This window comes from Dryobates pubescens, chromosome 12 (assembly GCF_014839835.1).
Source record: "Dryobates pubescens isolate bDryPub1 chromosome 12, bDryPub1.pri, whole genome shotgun sequence".
NCBI lineage: Eukaryota > Metazoa > Chordata > Aves > Piciformes > Picidae > Dryobates > Dryobates pubescens.
In genome coordinates this window covers 14,943,764-14,962,886 of record NC_071623.1, presented here as the reverse complement: position 1 = coordinate 14,962,886, position 19,123 = coordinate 14,943,764, and the positions used below count along the sequence as shown (strand labels likewise).

At 37.6% G+C, this 19,123-nt stretch overlaps 1 protein-coding gene across 8 annotated transcripts in view; it reads left to right on the top strand.

Annotated features, from left to right (window-relative positions):
• CASK (calcium/calmodulin dependent serine protein kinase) overlaps positions 1–19,123 on the top strand; it is a 182,165-nt gene that overhangs the window by 105,425 nt on the left and 57,617 nt on the right. For all 8 annotated transcript variants that reach the window (XM_054166058.1, XM_054166056.1, XM_054166057.1 and 5 more), the window contains 4 exons: positions 7,653–7,828; positions 9,957–10,079; positions 12,428–12,511; positions 14,001–14,100. In XM_054166058.1, the coding sequence (XP_054022033.1) occupies positions 7,653–7,828; positions 9,957–10,079; positions 12,428–12,511; positions 14,001–14,100 (483 nt within the window). The remainder of the gene's footprint in view (positions 1–7,652; positions 7,829–9,956; positions 10,080–12,427; positions 12,512–14,000; positions 14,101–19,123) is intronic.

The following is a 19,123-nucleotide window of genomic DNA, read 5'->3' as shown; positions in this document are numbered from 1 at the left end:
TGAAGGGAGGTTGTAGCCAGGTGGGGGTAGGTCTCTTCTTCCAGGCAACCAGCACCAGAACAAGAGGACACAGTCTCCAGCTGTGCCAGGGGAGGTTTAGGCTGGATGTTAGGAAGAAATTCTTCACAGAAAGAGAGATTGGCCATTGGAATGTGCTGCCCAGGGAGGTGGTGGAGTCACCATCACTGGAGATGTTTGAGACTGGATGAGGCGCTTGTTGCCATGGTTTAGTTGATTAGATGGTATTGGGTGATAGGTTGGACTCGATGATCTCAAAGGTCTCTTCCAACCTGGTTAATTCTATTCTATTCTATTCTATTCTATTCTATTCTATTCTATTCTATTCTATTCTATTCTATTCTAACAATTTAGGGTAGAAATCTGTTTGAATTTGAACTCTGCTGGTATGAGGTTTTATACTAGCTGTCAAGTCTTATGTATGGACCGTTAACTGCTTTTCACATTTTACCTTTAGCAACAAAATGTCACAGGTACCATGATGTTAATCCAGTATTGATTTTAATGTATTTAGTTAGCTGCTCTAAGTTGCTTCAGATTCCTGTAGTACCTTCAGGTATCCTAATACAACCGTCATCATCTTACTGGAAAATATCTTAGATATTCTTAACAGAGGTGCAGCTTAATCTATTAAGCATTCTTAACAGAAGTGCAACACATCAAGTGTTCTTGATTCTTTGTCAGGTAGCCTTTTAGACTTACTACAGAAATAGTGAAGACAGACATTACTAGAACATTCCCTGCAAACAAGGCTGTGGAACTGGGGAGGGGAAAGATATTTTCAGTTCCTTATTTTTATTTTGTTCCCATCAATGTAAAAATGATCATACAATTGTAGAATGGTTTGGGTTGGAAAGGACTTTTAAAGGTCATCTAGTCCAAACCCCGTGCAATGAGCCAGGACACCTTCAACTAGATCAGGTTGCTCAAAGCACCATCCAGCCTGACCTTCAACCTTCCAGGGTTGGGGCATCTACTACTTCCTGGGGCAACCTGTTCCATTGTTTCATCAAACTGGATCTTCTTGGTGGTTCCAAAAACCCCAGTTAAAAATCATCTTTTTGAAATGTTATTTTTTCACATTGCACAGACTTTTTTTTTCTCTGTTGTCATCAGTTGCCTGAACAATAATCTTGATTTTCTTTTCCAAGGAGAGGTAAACATACGTAAGCTGAGGTCCTATACTGCTATTCTTCTTTCACTTAAATGGTAGTGTTTCTCTCCTGCAAAGTAAGAACACTATTCCACTTTTTTTTCCCCTGAAAATTTTAAAAAAAAGGAAAAAAAGAAATGTGAGCCTCTTCAAAGCTTTGCACCTAACAGACTTTGTTTTATGTAAAAGATACAGTTGTGCGCTTAACTGTCTCTCAGAATTCCACTTCACATCTGGGTCTATTTGAGAGTGCTTACAGAAGGCTAATGTGTTTAAAAGTCAGCTTAGCTTTTCTTTCTTCATCATAGTTTTATGGCTGAAAAGGCCACTGAATCAATTACTCTAATTTGTCTGGGTAGCATGTGATCTTTCTTTGTTCTTTTTCTGGGCACTAATATCCAGTTGTCCAGTTGTCTGCTAATGCATCTTTTAAAACACATTTTCTTCAGACAGCCTTCTGTGTTGAAACTGAATTCCCCATTTTTACTTTTTTTTGAAACAAATTTTTATTTTAATCTGTTCATCTTCTCTGTACACCTGCTTAAACACCTCTATTGTCTGGAGTAATGTGGAAAGGAATTAAAAGTAGTAAAGTATTGACCTATCTGATCTGTTGTGTGTGATTCTTTGATTCCTTCCACATTATTCTGGACATCTCACTCTTTTAGAAACTCCTTGATTTATGAGCATATTTCTTATTACACTATTGTGAGAGGTCAGATGGTGATGTATGTTAGTACCTCACATTTTTTTTCCTACAAATTATTTGTTCCAGTTGTTTCCTTATACATCGTTCAGATACTACTGCTGTTGAAAGACTCTCCTTCTGATATCTTGGTCATCAATCCCCTGCCTTAGGGATGACAAAATCTGATTGGGTCTCTGTATATACTCTTCTTCTTGTGGAAAGCATAGCCCTTTTGTCTGGAATAATATGGAAAGAGTCATAGAAACTAAATTATCAAAGGTAAGTCAAAATTTATCTTTAGTGCTTGTAAATAGTACCAGATTGACAGCACCTGAAGACTTGAAGCTCTCTGTTTATCCACATGAAAAATCAGCAACAGAACAGCAATGAGCCTCAGAACTGGCTGATAAGAAAGCTTACCTCTAGAAATAAGATGTTTAGTGTCTGTACCTATTCAGGCATTGAGTGCTTCCTAAGTCAGCAAACACTTGTACGTAGGAAATTATTTACAATTAATTGGATGTAAGCAAGTATCTGATTGAATTCATACCACTTCTGAGTCTTCATATAGTGATATTTTTAGTTAATGCTACTCTAGATAAGAACCTAGAAGCACAGAGACAGAAAATTGATTCCTCTTTAATCTGATTTCTCTCACATACAAATAAAACTAAATATCATGTATGTAAGCATGCATGCTACATTTACTTAAATGAAAAGTTACTCTTTTCATGGGCAGTCATTAGAATGTATCCATAAGTGTTCTTATATCCTGATGAATCAAAGACCTGTGAAAGGCAAAACTTACATATTAAAGAGAGAAGAAAGCATTTGCTTAACGGTTGTTTCTCACACTGCCTCCAAAACAATGCAGAGGTTCTTCCAAAACAACAATGAAAATGCAAAAGCTTCAAAAAATTTAAAACACTTGCATTGTTAAGAACTGTTCCTAAATTTTATACTGGTCATGTTTAGAAGGGTAATTTTCTACTAGATAATTTTCAGCAGAAGTGGTACTTGGTCTAAAGAGCAGTGAATATCCATGATTTTAGTGAACTTTGCTGTCTATGGATTTTGTTCTGTTACTGACTGATACTCGCCTAACAGCTCTTGTAGTTGCAATACAGGAAAAATCCCTGTCTGCTTAAGTTCCTATATGCAGTCCATTCATTTTGCTGAGCTAAATGCAGCTCAGAAGTCCTTGCTCAGGTCAGTTTTTAAAACAACCTCAAAATCGTAATTTGTTCCTTTGATGGAACCCAGTGAAGTGGTTAACTGCCATGAGGAAAACAACTGCCCCAGAAATTACTTCAGCCTTTTGAAGTTTCTAATTCATACATGTACATATATGAGCTGCTTTTTTTGTAAACCTCTTTAGCTGGATAGTTCAATCTCAACCAACTGCATTTCTATTTACTCTGGGTTTGGTTTTTCATGGAGATGAAATGATTCCCACCACCACTCTCCTGTCTCAAGCATCAGGATCTTGTAATCAGCACTAAAAAGGTTACAAACCCAGATAATTACTTAATTCACTACTCATAATTCAGCAGTAGTAAGTGGCAGGAATTTATTAAGTCAGCCTAGCCTTTCTCATTTCATTTGTATTTATGGAGTTCTCATTTTAAATTTAAAAGTCAATATTAGGGCTCAGTATTGGGGTCTCAAGCAAGTGTATAGAATGTTACCTATTATTGACTGACTCTTGCAGTTCGTTAAAGTGAACATGTGTGACATACTGGTTTTGAACCAGGGCAACAAAGATCCAGCTCTTCCATCTGTGATCTAAGTAGTTTTTAACCATAACTTCTATCAGTTTGTCTATAAGAGCACTTCAGTAAGCATGCAGCCTCACTATCTGATGTGAGGTCACCAGATAAATCAAAATAGCAACCTTGAAGATCAAGTGGGTGTATGTCAAATAGTAAGCTAGAAATAAACCTCAAAAATCTTGTCCTGTAAGAAAAAAAGAGTGTCTGCAGGGAAAAAAAAAATACGATAAAGGTCATTGATAATGAACAGAGGGTTAGCAGTGGATGGCTACTGCATAGAAACTGTTTTCATGTTCTGTTTTGTCTGCAATTTTGCCCAGGGTATTGTTGCAAGTTGTTTGCTATTTGTTGATATTAAGCAATTTTGAAAGTATCTTTCCATTTTGTTACCCTGTGGGCAGGAAGTGGAGGGGGAAGGGAACCCAGAAATGTTTGTCCACCTTCAAGACCCTGCTTTGCAAAATTTAGGAAAGCTGATTAATGCTCAGTTTCAAGAAACTATTCTGTTCTGCATTTGAGTGTATATAAATAGTGAAGGATTTGTCTTGCTTATCAATTTTTGCAAAGTAATTTTAATTTGAAACATTATTTGCTGAAGGAGAGAAGGAAGGAAAAACTACATTTTTAATACTCTCTTGACACTGTGGATTACTTATTTTATACAGCCTATGATTAAATCAGGTAAGGTAATATTGCAAAATTAAAAGTGAAAGAAACGAGCTGTATCTTTGGAGAATGATTAAATGGGGAAAAATAAAATTAATCTGTGTGCTGTATGTTAATACCAGCATAATCACATGTGGTGGGTTGACCTTGGCAAGGGGCCAATCTCCCACCACCTGCTCGCTCACTCCCTCCCTCTCCTCAACAGTGCTGAAGGAAAAAATAGGATGAAAAAGCTCATGGACAGAGGAAAATGAATGCAAACTGCTTACCATGTAACCATCTCAGGAAAAACACTCCTGACTTTGGGAAAAGCAGTTTAATTTATTGCTAATTCAAATTTATTTGAGTAGTGGGAAGCAAAGACACAAATGAAAGCACCACCTCTTCTCCTCCCCTTCCCAGGCTCAACATGAGTCCCTCACTCCTAGTAGTGTAGGGCGATGGAGAATGGGGGCTTCACTCAGTCCACAACAGCCCTTCTGTGCCATGCCAACCTCCTCCCACTTTTCCCCTGCCTCTGCACAGGTCCTCCCATGGGCTACAGTCAATATCCACCTGCACCAGCATGGGATTCTCCATGGGTTGGAGGATGGACACCTGCTCTGGTGTGGGGTCATGCAGGGCAATCTATTCTGTGGAGGCACCTGGAGCACCTCTTCTGCTTCCTCCTGCTCTCACCTCAGTGCTCGCAAGCTGTTTCTCACACTTTTCCCCATACTTTGCACTGCCAGGCAATGTTTCTGCCTTTCTTACACTTTGTCTGAGGCACCACCACCTCGCCTGCTAAGCTCTGCTGTGCTCTGCAGTGGATCCATTGGAACCACCTGTGTCTCACACAGATTAGGCCCAGCATCTCCTCACAGAGACCACCCCCAGCACTGTAGCCCTACCACCACAACTGCCAGCACCTTGACACCTAAACACCTATGCTAAATAATGTTGTTGTATTGCTTGTGTGTCCTATGTTCCTGCTGAATATGCTGGTTTACAGCATAGAGTAAAATATGTAGAATGGGTAATAATTTGCAAGGACAAGAACAAGACATTCTGTAGGTTGGCCTTTGCTGTACCACAAATGCCCAGTGACTTAAATGCACTGGTTAAAGAAAACCCAAACAACAAAAAACCCCAAACCTTTACTTCTCACAGCATATAGTCACCTTTTTCTACCATATTCACCTCTTCAATTATTTTAATTAAAACCTAAAGAAGTATTGAGCTGAGAGGAGTAGCACTTTGGATGATGACTCAGATGATATTTGTTACACCGGATTCTTAGTTTTGTTAGCAACTTGGTCCAGACAGCTCTATATCTCCCAGAAGTTTAATGCCTCTTTTAAATATCTTTCTTTGTCCTTGCAATCTCTTATCTCCTAGTGATTTCTGCCATTTGTCTTTTGAATAATCACTTTTCTCTAGATTCCCTAGATTTCATAGCAGCAGTTTGAAAGCCTGGTAGGAAAGCTGAATCTTCCAAGTATTTATGATTTGTATTGATAAAAAAATACTTAAATTAGCTTTTTTTCAATGTGTAAGAAAAGTTGCACCTGCTCCAAAATTGCAAATGGGTACCTCTGCAGCAAAATGCCAGGAAGTTTACCACTGAGATAAACAAGACTTGGGTAAGCCAGGCTGCTCTGCAGTCTTGCATCATGTCTTCTATACTAAAGATTTGCAGATTGCGGTATGCATACCACTAATGTCATATGAGCAGTTTAAGCAATGTACAAGTACTGTTTGAAGAGGCAGGTGTTGCTGGTTCTGTACATGCATAGCCTGATACAGAGCTGGAAATGTTGATGCTTTTACTGCCACAAATGATGACATCGTAGGGGGGGAGAAAAAGTTAGGAAACCCTTACAGAAAGGGATTTGTAAGCGTTGGGGGGAAAGGCAAAAATGTGAGACTTGTTAGCTCTTGCATACTGGTTATATATATATATATATATATATATTGCACATTTTCCTTCCCTTACCTGTCACCAGACATATAAACTAGAGAGACTTTGAGTCATCTGAGGAGATACTTCTTTACCTCAAATTTGTGATCTTGAAGATTTGGCTTTGAGATTTGTCAGCAGAGCTGAAAGGTACATCATAAGCCTATAAATTGTATATAACCAACAAGAAGAATTAGAATCTTTCCTCATGTCCATCTCTTGTCTTTCTCTGTCTGGAGTAATTATTCTTCCCCTTCCTCCAGTGATAGGAGAAATGAGCTGGTCTTGCAGCATCTGGCAGTTTTGCTCTTTTTTAGCATGGGAAGGAACTGCCCCTTTGCTATCATGCCAGCCTAGTCTGCGTGGACTTTTGAAGATGCCAGCCTTGCTTAGTGGAGAGATAGTATTCCTTTGATACAGGCAGATTCCTAACATTTGCTGGGCAGAGGGATTGCCTCATAAACTGGGAATGAAAGCACAAAACAAGGTGAAGAAATTTGACAGTATTGTTGCTTCATTTTAAGAACAGTTTGGTAAAACAACTACTGTCAATTTTTTGTTCCTTGTATGATGCAAAAAGTGGTGGGGACTAGATAACATGATCAGATCATATTCCTGCATTAGGTGGTATAGACAAAGCATGGTCTTTAATGAGCAAGCTACTGATCTTTTGACAAAGGGAAACATTTATAGGGCAAGTTTATTTGTTTATTTGGCTTAATGTGTTGCATAGAAATTGAATGAAGTCATTCAAAAGATTAGTTGTTACTAAATATGTTTTGTTTCTATGGGTGTGCAGTCATTACCAATCCAAAATCAGTACTGTCCCAGAAACATTACTGTCTAGCACTCATTAAAAGCACTCTGTGTAACAAACTAACATGATGTTTTTATCTGCACTAAAATACTTCCTGCTTCAAGTAAATGAATAACACATTTGCCTGCGTTCTTGTTGGCAGTTCAGTAAACTGGCTAAGGTTTGGCCAGAGCATCAAACCAAGCTACATTCTGGCCAATTAAAGGTTCCTTTTTCAAGTGACCAGTATAAACTAGGACTCTACAATACCTTTCTGTCTTTGCTGCCTGGATAAATAATTCCTGTTTCAAAGGTGGTCCAAACTAATATTTTTATTTTTGCATAGCAAGTTTCACTGAAGAATGTTGGTGCTGTTATGTAAGTTTTGTTTCACAGGATATTCCTCAATTTATAAAAGTTTAAATCAAGCAAAAGGGAAACCACTGATTTGTCTCACTGGTTGTATTTGATAAACAGTAAACTTCAGGGGGAAAACTTTTGTTAAAAGCTTAAGCCATAAAAAAAACTCACTGAAACTCTTTTAGCTTAATGCAGTGATAGTCTTCATTTCCACATTTGACACTCATGACTGACTAAATTTTGTTCTTATTTCCATTTAGGACGTGTAGGAACACCTCATTTTATGGCCCCAGAAGTGGTAAAAAGGGAGCCTTATGGGAAGCCTGTAGATGTTTGGGGCTGTGGCGTGATCCTTTTTATCCTGCTAAGTGGTTGCTTGCCTTTTTATGGAACCAAGGAAAGATTATTTGAAGGCATTATTAAAGGAAAATACAAGGTAAATGACAGTATGCCTGAATCCTTTTCCAGTGAGATAAGTTCTGCTGGTAAAATTTCTGGAAGTTCACTTTTATATTTAGCCTGATTTAAATAAGGAGCTTATAGAGATCTGTCTGTGTTACATGGGAAGAGGTGATTTTCTCACTCCTGTCTTACCTTGTTCCTGCTGTGTTTTGAATCAATGTTAGGAATTAGAATATGGAAATATTCACTCAGATTTAGAAATAAATGGATGCAACAACTAGCCTCTAATTGCACATTGAGCTTGGTAGGGTTACATAAGATTTAGCTGTGAAATATAACGTAATGTGTTACCTTAGGTTTATAGACCATTATCATAAAGGCTGGTCATCATATTGCTTTGGCTTAAACCAAAATGCATGTACTGTAAAAATGTAGCTATGCAATTTGCTTTTTAGCACAGTATGTGGTAAAATGTGGATGGTGGTTTGAAAGGAGCAACTTGCAACTAAAAGCAAATCAGTGTGCATGCAAGATAGGCAACTTTTCACATCTCTATCCTAGAGCCATTACAGAGACCAATGTAAAGATTTCGCTGTATTTGTGGCTTTGTCCAAGTTTTGCTCTGCTTTGCCAACAAGATCATACATGAGGTGTGTCTGAATTAAGAGTGGAAACTCCTAAAGCTATCTGACAGTCTGTAATATGGTTTAGGAAGTGCTTTATTATATGAACTTAACGGTCTGCTAAAATGTAAGTAACAGTAGTTGTACTGCCCTTGGTCAGGAGCACATTTTTTATTCTCTAAATTTTATATTCCGAGAAACAGCAGGATTTCTTCATAGTACTAGTCTTGGGATTGCATAGATTCTTACACATTCCAGCTTAACTTTCTGGAAGACTTCTTTATGGAATCTCTTAAGCAGCTAAAACCTTCTGGAAGCGTACAAGTTAACTTTTCTTTGTTTAGAAAAAACCCCACAGCCAGCACATTCTGTCTTTTCAGTTCCTTTTCTGTTCCTGTTTCCACAATGATATGTCTGTTCAGTGAAAATAGTATAAGGATTTCAAAACAGTCTTGCTGCAAATTTGCAGTTACCTTCATCTCACTGGAGCTGAGAAAGAAGTGATGAATCACAAATACAAATGCGCATTTCACAGCCAGATAATGGTTCTGAGTGCTCCAATTTAAAGGACTGGTTTCTGTAAAGACTGGTTGTACATAAAATGGATCTATGTAAATGAACAGATTATAACATTGAAAAGAGTCTGGTTAAAAACTTGAATCTTCGTTTAGTATGTTGTAAAATTAGCAATGTACAATCTTAAGTCAAACTTAAGTACTTAATAAATTCATGAAATACTAGAAATAGCTTAAGGATGGAGTCTTTATCACAGAAAGAATTTTCTTGCTTTAGTATGGTATTATCAGGTGTCCATCTTCTTGACTTAGGTGGACACAAAACTGCATGTGCACAAGATGAAAATATATTTTAAATCATCCTTCACGTTGTTTCCTAAAGGTAGAGTTCTGCTCTACAAAGTGTTGCAGTTACACGTGTTGTTGGTCACATGTCAGGATGCTTTCCTGCACAAGAAGCTGAAAATGCTTAACTGTTGTAGAGTTGAAAGAAATTCATTGGGAAGTGTTGGCCATGATACCTGCATGACAAGACCAGAGCAGTTCACAACACGTGTTAGCTTACTTCCTTCTTAATCAGCATCACTGGCAGGAAGTTGTGAGCTGATAGACTGTCATGCCATTATATGTATTGATTTCAGGAGTAGATTTAATTTCCACATTTATCATGTGCATTGTTGACTATCAGACACAGCTTAATTGTTTTTCTTTTTTCTGGTGAAGGGCCCGTTTTATCTGCATAAAATATAGCATAGATAGAAAATTATACTGTGATTATAACATAATACAAAGGATATGTCAGCTTTTATGTGATACAGCACTCTCTGCTTTCAGATTTTGTGCCACTTCAATAGCAGCTTATGTACAATTTTGTGAGTTAAAAACCTCAGAGACTCCTTTTTACATGCATTATAATAAAATGTTTACAAGTACCAACTACTGTTAAATCACTGCAACTACCTTACATAAAAAGTCATTTTCTGTGTTCTTATTGCTAATTTAATTTCTCATTTTCTTAACTTAGATGAATCCTAGGCAATGGAGCCATATCTCTGAAAGTGCCAAAGATCTGGTACGCCGCATGCTTATGCTGGATCCAGCAGAAAGGATAACAGTATATGAAGCACTGAATCATCCCTGGTTAAAGGTGACAAAAGCAGCTCTTTACACACCAGTTTCCTTTTCACAGAAGAAAAAGATTTATTTCTTTGATCTTTTCACAGTAGATGTGATGTTGTACAAAATATGTGATAATATGCTTTCAAGGATTTGTAAGATTAAAGCCTGGGAGTCTGGTAATTGCCAGGCTTGAACTCTTGCTTAACAGCAAGAGCACTCACTTAGAAATCTTCAGCAGTGAGTAGGGAGTGGGGCTGTATACAGTAAAGCTTGAAGGTATTCAGGTGTCATTCTGTGGCTCTCAAATTCCACACGACTAATTTCTGATCACTTCTTTGCATAGTCATAGCTAGACCTCTTTCCTATTGTGCATGGAGCCATGCAGTTTGTTGCAGTACATTACACTGTTTAACTGTGCTGCTTTCATATATTAGATATATGCCACCAGAGTGAAGGAAGCATCTAGTAGTGTGTTAGTCAAAGGCCACTACAACTGCATAAAATTCTATGGCATCTGGTAATCAAATTAATATTCATTGATGGCATAATTTACAACACATTTTGAGCCCATGGAATAGTAATTGCTGGATGCTGAAGGTTAACAGGTGCAGGAGAGTATACTCCTGGCTTCTCAGCAGTCCCATTTATAGGCTGTGCTAAACATTGGAGCTGGAGGATGATAGGTGTGTTGCCAGTTTAAAAAGGTCGGAGACACTGGTTCAGAATATTGTATTTTCTTTGGCAGAAACTGATGAATTCAGTATTTTTCTTTGTTATTCTCTATTTCTTTTCTATGGTGTGGGCCCAGGGTAGAGAGTGAGAATCATTTTATCATAAACAGGGTGCTTATTTGGAAAGCTTGCTATTCTGATGTCTGCTTATGAACTGTTTATGTTTTCTACTGTAGACAAATACTAGCAGCAAAAAACAAACACACTAAACAATACCAAAAAACACCCCCCACAAAAAAAAAACCTGGGAAGCACAGGCTAATATGTTGTCCTCTCTCCAAGTAAATGGTCTGACTCCTAGTGAATGGAATCATTCTTACACGTCTCTGCTTTCTTTCTGGTTCTGACTCTATTTCCAATCCATGGAATGATCTAGCTTATTCCCCTCTTGGGAATAATGATGGTTAAGGCACTCCTTTTATGCTGGAAAACTGCAGATTCAAACCTTTTCATTCAAAATGAGACAGAGTTTGTCACTTCATATGGGGAAGATACAGCGCATCAAATATTTAAAAGCATAAAAATGGACACAATGTTTGGGAATTCCGTACAATCATACTCCAGGGACTGTGTCTGTGGTAAACACAGGTTTATCCTGCTTCAATTTGAATTTTTCCTCCCTGGGTAAGCTCCCAATCAGTTAGATGCCAAAGCTAGAGTTTTGTTGAGCTATTTTGGCATAAAAGTTTGCCATTTTTGTCATTTGAGCAACTAAGCTAATTACAGAATTGTCTTTCTAAAAAGCCTCATATGAGTGTGCAAGTTCTGCTGATACAGCATAGCACTTCTCTTGTCTGTGGTCTCTTGATCTTGCTGTTAACTTTTGAAGGACAAGCAAGGAGAGAGAAGATTTAATCTGAGACAGCTTTGTTTCCAAGCCTAGGCCAGCCTTCTCAGTCAGTCCTCTCTTACTTTTGCCCACGATAAGCTGCCTTCCCTGCTGATTCAATTCTCTTCTAAACAGTGTGAGACAGAGAGGCCTTTAGCATCCATAGAGGGACTGAATTATTTCTGCTAGTCATTTTACTCCAACTCAAGAGATGCATGTGATAAACATTTATACGTATGTGTATGTTGCTTGTGATGATTTGGGGCAGGGGAAGAAAGTAGTCAGCTGGTGCAACTTCTGCTCCCATTGCATGCAGTTCATGCACTTGCAATGGACCGTTATTCCTGTAAGCTAACACCTAATGTCATCAACCATCAAGCTGGAACTTCCTGCCCTGCTGGACACAGCCCCCATCTTTCAAGCTTAGCTGAAGTATCCAGCACCCTTTTAAAAAGAGTGCTTGAACACACTGCTTCACCAGGATTTGTGAATCACAAGAAGCAGAACTACTTTCCGCTTGCCAGATTCAAAGTTCAGTGCTAGGCACAGACTGGCTAACATCAAACAAAAGGCTGTGGTCTTGCTGTAAAGTGGAAAACAATTATAAAAAGAAAGTATTCCTGGCCCAATATAAGAATTCTTTCAAAGTATATTAATCCCCTCTCAGTCTTAGAGGTTTTCCTTAAGTAGCAACAAATTCTCATTCTCCTTAGGATATTTATTAGCCGTTACATTTCTTATCTATTTTCCTAACACTAAGAAAATACTAAGAGATTATATTTGATGTTTCCTTTATGTCTTTTTGTGGACTTCAAGGAGAGGGATCGCTATGCATACAAGATTCACCTTCCAGAAACAGTAGAACAATTGAGAAAATTCAATGCAAGACGAAAACTAAAGGTAAAATGCATGCAGAGTTAAAACTACAATGACACACCTTGAGTTTTGTGTAATACTTTATTCAAAGTGCTAAAAGAAATTCAACCTCTGAAGTTGACCATAAAATAAAAAGATGAAAAGAGGCCTTCACAGTGTGTTGCAGCGATGTTGTTTGTATTTCCCCTCAAACTAAAAAGGTATATATGAGCTCTTAATCTGAAATTAAGTTAGTACATAGCATGAATTATTGGAAAAGAGGATAGCACAGTGACTTCTGTTATTGCTACATTTATAATAAAAGGAACAATACTTTTAGATGTCTTTTGTCAAGAAGAATAAAGATGAATACTGCAGTTTGTTCCCTTTACATTTAACTACTCACGAGATTATTTCTTAGCCATGCTGAAAAGAATGTTAACATTCTAGCCCAAAATAACATTGTTTCCCTTCAGTTCTTATCTTCAAAAGCTTAATAGAAACATTTAAATTCACTGAAAGGCTGAGAAAATTTTAACAGAAACATGCAGCACTACAATTCCTAAGGGTTTGTTAAAATTCATAATAAAACACAGTCAGATGTACATGTTGAGTTACTGCTCTGCAGAGGTTTAACATAGCTTCAAAAACAACTGATGATTAGGATGTCATAGTTACTGTAGTTCATGAGAAACACCACTTCTTCTTAGGTGGTTTGTACATCCACGTAATGCTTTTATTAAAATGGCAGCTAGAGCATTTTATAATATGACTGGTTTTCCTACTCTAAATGCTATTTCAGATCTTCACAGATTTGTTCCTGGGGAGGCCACTATATTTAGTCTCCTGAGAGCTTTTATGTATCTGTGCTATTTGTTTTCTACCATTTATCCAACGCACTGTTTTGCAGAATGCTTCTTGAAATTATTTGTTGCCCTCTTGCCATAACTGTGAGCCATTAAGATTCAAATGTTTAAACCCTGACTTGCTTGAACAAGTGAATATGTCAGAGCAGATAACCATTTTTCTGGCTATGTAACTTCCCATGCAACACTAATTCTGGGAGTGTTACGTTGCAGTTATTACATTTTCATACAGATGTTATTTTCAAATATCCCAGTATTAGTGTCAGATTCTGACACTTTCTTAAATAATATTGTGTTGATTTAAAGAGCAAATGTTTATACTTGCTAAGCCACCCAGTCTAGGTAAGAGGGAAGGAGACATAAATTTATTATTTTGTTTACATGATACTATGGGAACTTGTGCCTTACACCTACTATTTTTAAATGCCTTCCCATAAAGAGTTGTTCTCATGAATCTCCTCGCAAAAAAATACATGCATTTACTGTTTATTAATATATGACCAGCTCTTGCTAGATATGGTTATTTATAATAGTGAAGACTATAGAATTTGCTCTTCACTGAGAAGGTCACCATACAAGAGACCCGGGAGACTAAGTTCCGAGATGTCTGGAGATGTGTCATTATCTATCTTTGCGTAATTTAGACTTTGTGGGTAATTTTTATTCAGGGGGCAGTACTAGCAGCTGTGTCAAGCCACAAATTCAACTCCTTCTACGGTGACCCCCCAGAAGAACTGCCAGACTTCTCTGAAGACCCCACCTCCTCAGGTATTTTAACAGAAAATATATTTATTGCAGTTACCCTGTCTTAATTCTATACCTACAGGCATTTACTAATTTCCCATCCTTTCATAAAGCTGCATATTAACATTTAAATATGAAAGCAAAAACTATTTTTCAGTCATAATGTTGTTACTGCTTGAAGGAAAAAAAAAATCTCTTCACAGTTTAAGCCTATGCAGAAATTATCTGATTGTTTTCATTTGTTGTATGTACACTTAATTGCAATTAGTACTATAACCTCATATCTCTCTGTTACTTAGGGTAAAAACTTCTTGAAGTTTTGTCTTGAGTTCTGAGCTAGTAGCAAGGTTCTCATATCTTACTCATAGTTATTTATACAAACAACCATTGTGTACCAGAATTTCTTGACGTCCTATTTTAGAGAGTGATATGATTGTCTCCTCTTTGAAGCATACTGGACAGCATTTCTGATACTATAACCCAGACCCCCACATTTTCAAAGAGATACTACATATGTGCTTCAGGGACAAAGAGAAAGATAATACTTTTGCTGTGCTGTGAGCATGCAGCTAGGCCTTGCAGAGGCTAGTGATCTTACTCCAAGCAGTCTTTTTGTCCTCAGCCTGAATTCAGGAATTTAAATAACTTAATAGTCCCTATACTAACCCAGCCCTGTCATAGTTACACATCTTAATTTTGAAATAACTTTCAGGATTTTCAATCCAGACTTTTGCACTGGTCTCTCAGATCTAAAATTAGGATTTAGGATCAAGTTAAAATGAAAAAGTCTAAGGTAATAGGACTTTCTCTTTTCTAAACAATTAAATAGCACTGGCAGAGTATTTTAGTTATACTCTGACTTTACTAGAAGACATTTCAGTAATTTAGTTATATGTGCTGAACTACTGCAATAAATCATTTTCCATATTTCAGAAACTATTTCAATGTTGTTAAGAGAGAAATTGGAGGCAACTTTATTGACATTCTTAAATTTCACATTTTGGAATTCAAGTCTGAGTACTTAATAAGAAGACTGCGTTGTCCTTACAGATGCACACTGCTCAGTTTCCATAAAAGTGAATGGGAATCTCAGGTCATCTGTTGCAAATGGGTAATCACAGCTAATGGCTTAACTTCAGGCAGCCAGATTTTGACTATTTGATGTACTTGTAATGATTCATATAGTCTTTAAAGAAAGACTAAGTTGAGCTTACTCCTCCCAGAATTAATTATAGTGTTTCAAGTTGTTTCCAGCTACTTCCCCCATCTCAGCAAAATGATCAGGCCACCAAAATGATTCGTGGTAGCAACTTTCCTAAACTAAAAACTGCAGTTCCTTTTTCCAGTTTCAGTCTCATGTCAACAGGACATGTGTCTTGCTTGTAGAGTGATGTAATTGCAGATATCCCTATACAGCAAAGGTGCAAGTTCTACTTTTTCCGCTCACAGAATGCATGAATCCAGTACATGTGTAAATTATACAGAACGCTCTGGATCCATTGTGTTCATCTCTGAAACAAGCTGAAACAATAACTTGGATTTCTCAGAAAGCATAATTACTTCCCCAAAATATCATTGATCTCACTGATGGAGTATCACAGTGATCAGAAAACCATATCAAGTGGGTAATTCTCATGATTCTTTCCTAACCAACTACATCAGCTGATAAAATATTTATTACCACAGGATAAACACTGAGGCTTGCAAGGAAAGATACTGCACCTTTCAACTTCTGAAAATTGCTAGACATGGAAACCTGTTGTTTCCCTCTTCAGAAATACTTCAATAAAGGTTTAAAGTGTTTCTAGTTTGCAAAGATAGGCTCTCATGACAATTCTAAATTGAACTAGTTTAGAGAAATAAGATAAAACTCCTGAATTGCATTAGAATCTTGACTATCTTAAGGTTAAGCTTCCTTCCTTGTTATTCCAGATCATAAACTTTAATGAAGAGCACTAATATTTTAAAGGTTGATGCCTATTTAATCCTTCCATAAAATTTCATGAAGCCTATCATTAAGATAACATGATTTGTCATAAATGGGCAAAAGTAGAGCTCTTACTGGGATGGGGATGCAGAAATAAAATGCTTATTAAGTTATGCAAATTGTAGATACTGTCCTCCTCTAGGTCCTTCTGAACATTGAAAGAGAAAGTTTCAGTTCTTTCTTCCAGATTAATCTAGAAATGTTCTTCCTCAGGGTTCAGCAAACCTGGGAATGCTGGAACCTTTGAATATCTTCCTATGCTACCAGAGAAGCAGCCTGGGATATGAAAGCGTAGCAAGCAAGATGACTTTTTAGAATCAAAACAAGAGAGCTTTCCAGTAAGGGTCAGCAAATTGCATAACTAAATTGCTCTTATCATCCAGTGACTTCTGCCCAGCAGAGAAGAGGAATCAGAAAAAGGAGAGAAGACCCAAAGGTTGAAATAAAGACAGGTTTAATGAAATAGCCAAATGAAAACTAGTGTCAGTACAAGATATGTAAAGTTATACTCAGCTCAGCAGAAGTGCAGTAGTCACATCCAGGAAGGCAGCCTCAAGAACAGAAGAGAGAGGAAGGAAGAGCCCAAATAAAAAACTCTCACAAGAGGCTACTCTTTCCTTGGCAAACTTCCTCCTTTATACTGAGTGTGATGCTCATGGTGTGGAATACACCTGTGAGCCGGCTCAAGTCAGCTGTCTGGCTGACTGAGAGCTGCTCATGGCCTGCAGCCATTGGCTGGCCTGTGATTCTGTCCCAGCAAAACCAGGATAGGAATGAATGCAGATAAATTTTATTTAAAGTCAAAGAGGTTTTTTTCTGTAGACATCTTCCTTTCATTCATACAGAGTGTGTTAATAATTCTTGGCTCCCATAGCTTGTTCTGGATGATCTGTTTCCTCTTGTGTCAGCAGCTGTCCTCTGTTAGCATCTGGTAGTGTGACAGAAGTTGGTATTGCTAAATTTTGAGACAGTATGATAAAGCTTTTTAAAATGTTTTGAACAATGAGGTAAATATTTTTAAACTAAAATACTACTTTACTGCTGGTAGGCTGTGTTTAGTAACTTCTTTGCTAAAGCCACTAAACCACTCAATGACAACAGATTGAGGGAGTTGGGGCTGTTCAGTCTGGAGAACAGAAGGCTCTGAGGAGATCTAATTGTGGCCTTCCAGTATCTGAAGAGGGCTACAAGAAAGCTGGGGAGGGACTTTTTAAGGTGTCAGGTAGTGATAGGACTAGGAGAAATGGAAAAAAAATAGGAATGGGTAGATTCAGATTGGATGTTAGGAAGAAATTCTTTACCATGAGGGTAGTGAGACACTGGAACAGGTGGTGGAATCCCCATCCCTGAAGGTTTTTAAGGCCAGGCTGGATGTGGCTCTTGTGTAACCTGATGTAGTGTGAGGTGTCCCTGCCCATGGCAGGGGGGTTGGAACTGGATGATCCTTGAGGTCCCTTCCAACCCTAACAATTCCTAGAATTTAAAACATTTGACTTTCCAGTTGCCTGTCTTTGAGACGTTGTAAAATGTCATTTCCCCAAGGCAGTGAATGTTTTGGATATTTTCAATGTGCTCAAACAAACGTAAATCAGAAGTTAGCAATGAGGAGCCCTGAAGGCTCAGTCTGGGATGTAAGAAAAATTGGCCCACGTAGAGAGTATTCGAAGTGGACAATTAAATTAATTAAGTGCCAGGGAAATTCAGTCAGTTTGCTCTCTGCTGCCCTTGCCTGTCCAATTTGCTCCCCTCTCCCCCACCCTCACTGGTCCTCCTATCACCTCTGCTTGCATCATATGCTGACCATTTGTCCCCTCAAAGAGAGTATGGAAGTAAAATTTTCAAGTATTTTGGTAACAGTGCCTCAAGCTGAAGAATGAACACAACCAGTGTAAAGCTTTTCATTTTTCCTCCTTTTGCTTCTTCAGCTCCCCCATTTTGCAGCAGCCCAAGGAAGGGCTGAGGAATTACTGGGCATTTTGACCTAAGAAGCTGAATTCACGAAGAGCTTTAAGTTCACTTTGGAGTTCTAAGTAGATTCAGGAGGTATAAGTTTCAGGCCAACAGTTTTAAAAGGCCATAAATTGAAGAGGGCTTTTAGAAGTTGTAAACATATGTTTCCAAAAACATTTTGTAGCCACATTTTCAGAACTACTGAGTCAGTGTGGAGCTAAGCCAGTGGATAGTGCATAGCCCTTGGAAAACTGATTAAAGCAAACTTTACCTTTTGGTTAAAGAGCTTTTCTCTGTAGTGTCTCTTGAACTGTTTGCTTTATGGTGCTCATATTCTGAAATGTAACAGGTTTCAGAGTATCTCCTGTCTGCAAAAAGTTTTAGATTCTTATAAGCCCATTTTACACTGCTGTGGTTTAGTTTCACCACAGAGGAAGTATAGCAACATCATTTATAATAGAGTCTGACTGACCTAAGTATTTGTTACTTACCCTAGGCTAATAAATAGCACTGTTGTAGTACTGCTTGAATAGTACGACTGCTTGGGATGGAAAACCAATTACATTCACCTTATAATTTACTGTTATTAATTCCTTATCTAGTAATACAGGTATAACTGACTGTCAGTTTTGAGATCATGAATTTGAGCGTTCCTGATACTCCATTATTTTATTATTTTTCAGCTATTTAATCTTTGTTCTGCTATGTTTAAATAAAAGGTTTTTTTTTTTAGTGTATGAAGTCACTGTTAATTAAAATCAATAATAAAATTGTTGTATTTCTAATTGGTTCTCATAATGATTCTAACTGAACATTTTGTTTAAAAAATTATTTCAATATAATGTTGCTAAATTCTCATAAATAATGAATATCCTGTTGTGCTTCATTTGCAGTGTGTTGAAATAGTTTGTCAGTTCACTTCTTAAAATATTCTTACTTGAAATAATTTTTTGTCCATGAGGTTTATAAAATAGTTTAATCAATGTTGGAAAAAGTCTGATATTACGGATACACCTAACAGTGCATACATACATGTGCTGCCTTCCCAATGCCAAGTGTTTGCTTTCCTCCCATCCCAGACCCCAAGTCCCTTTGCTTCACACCGTATGA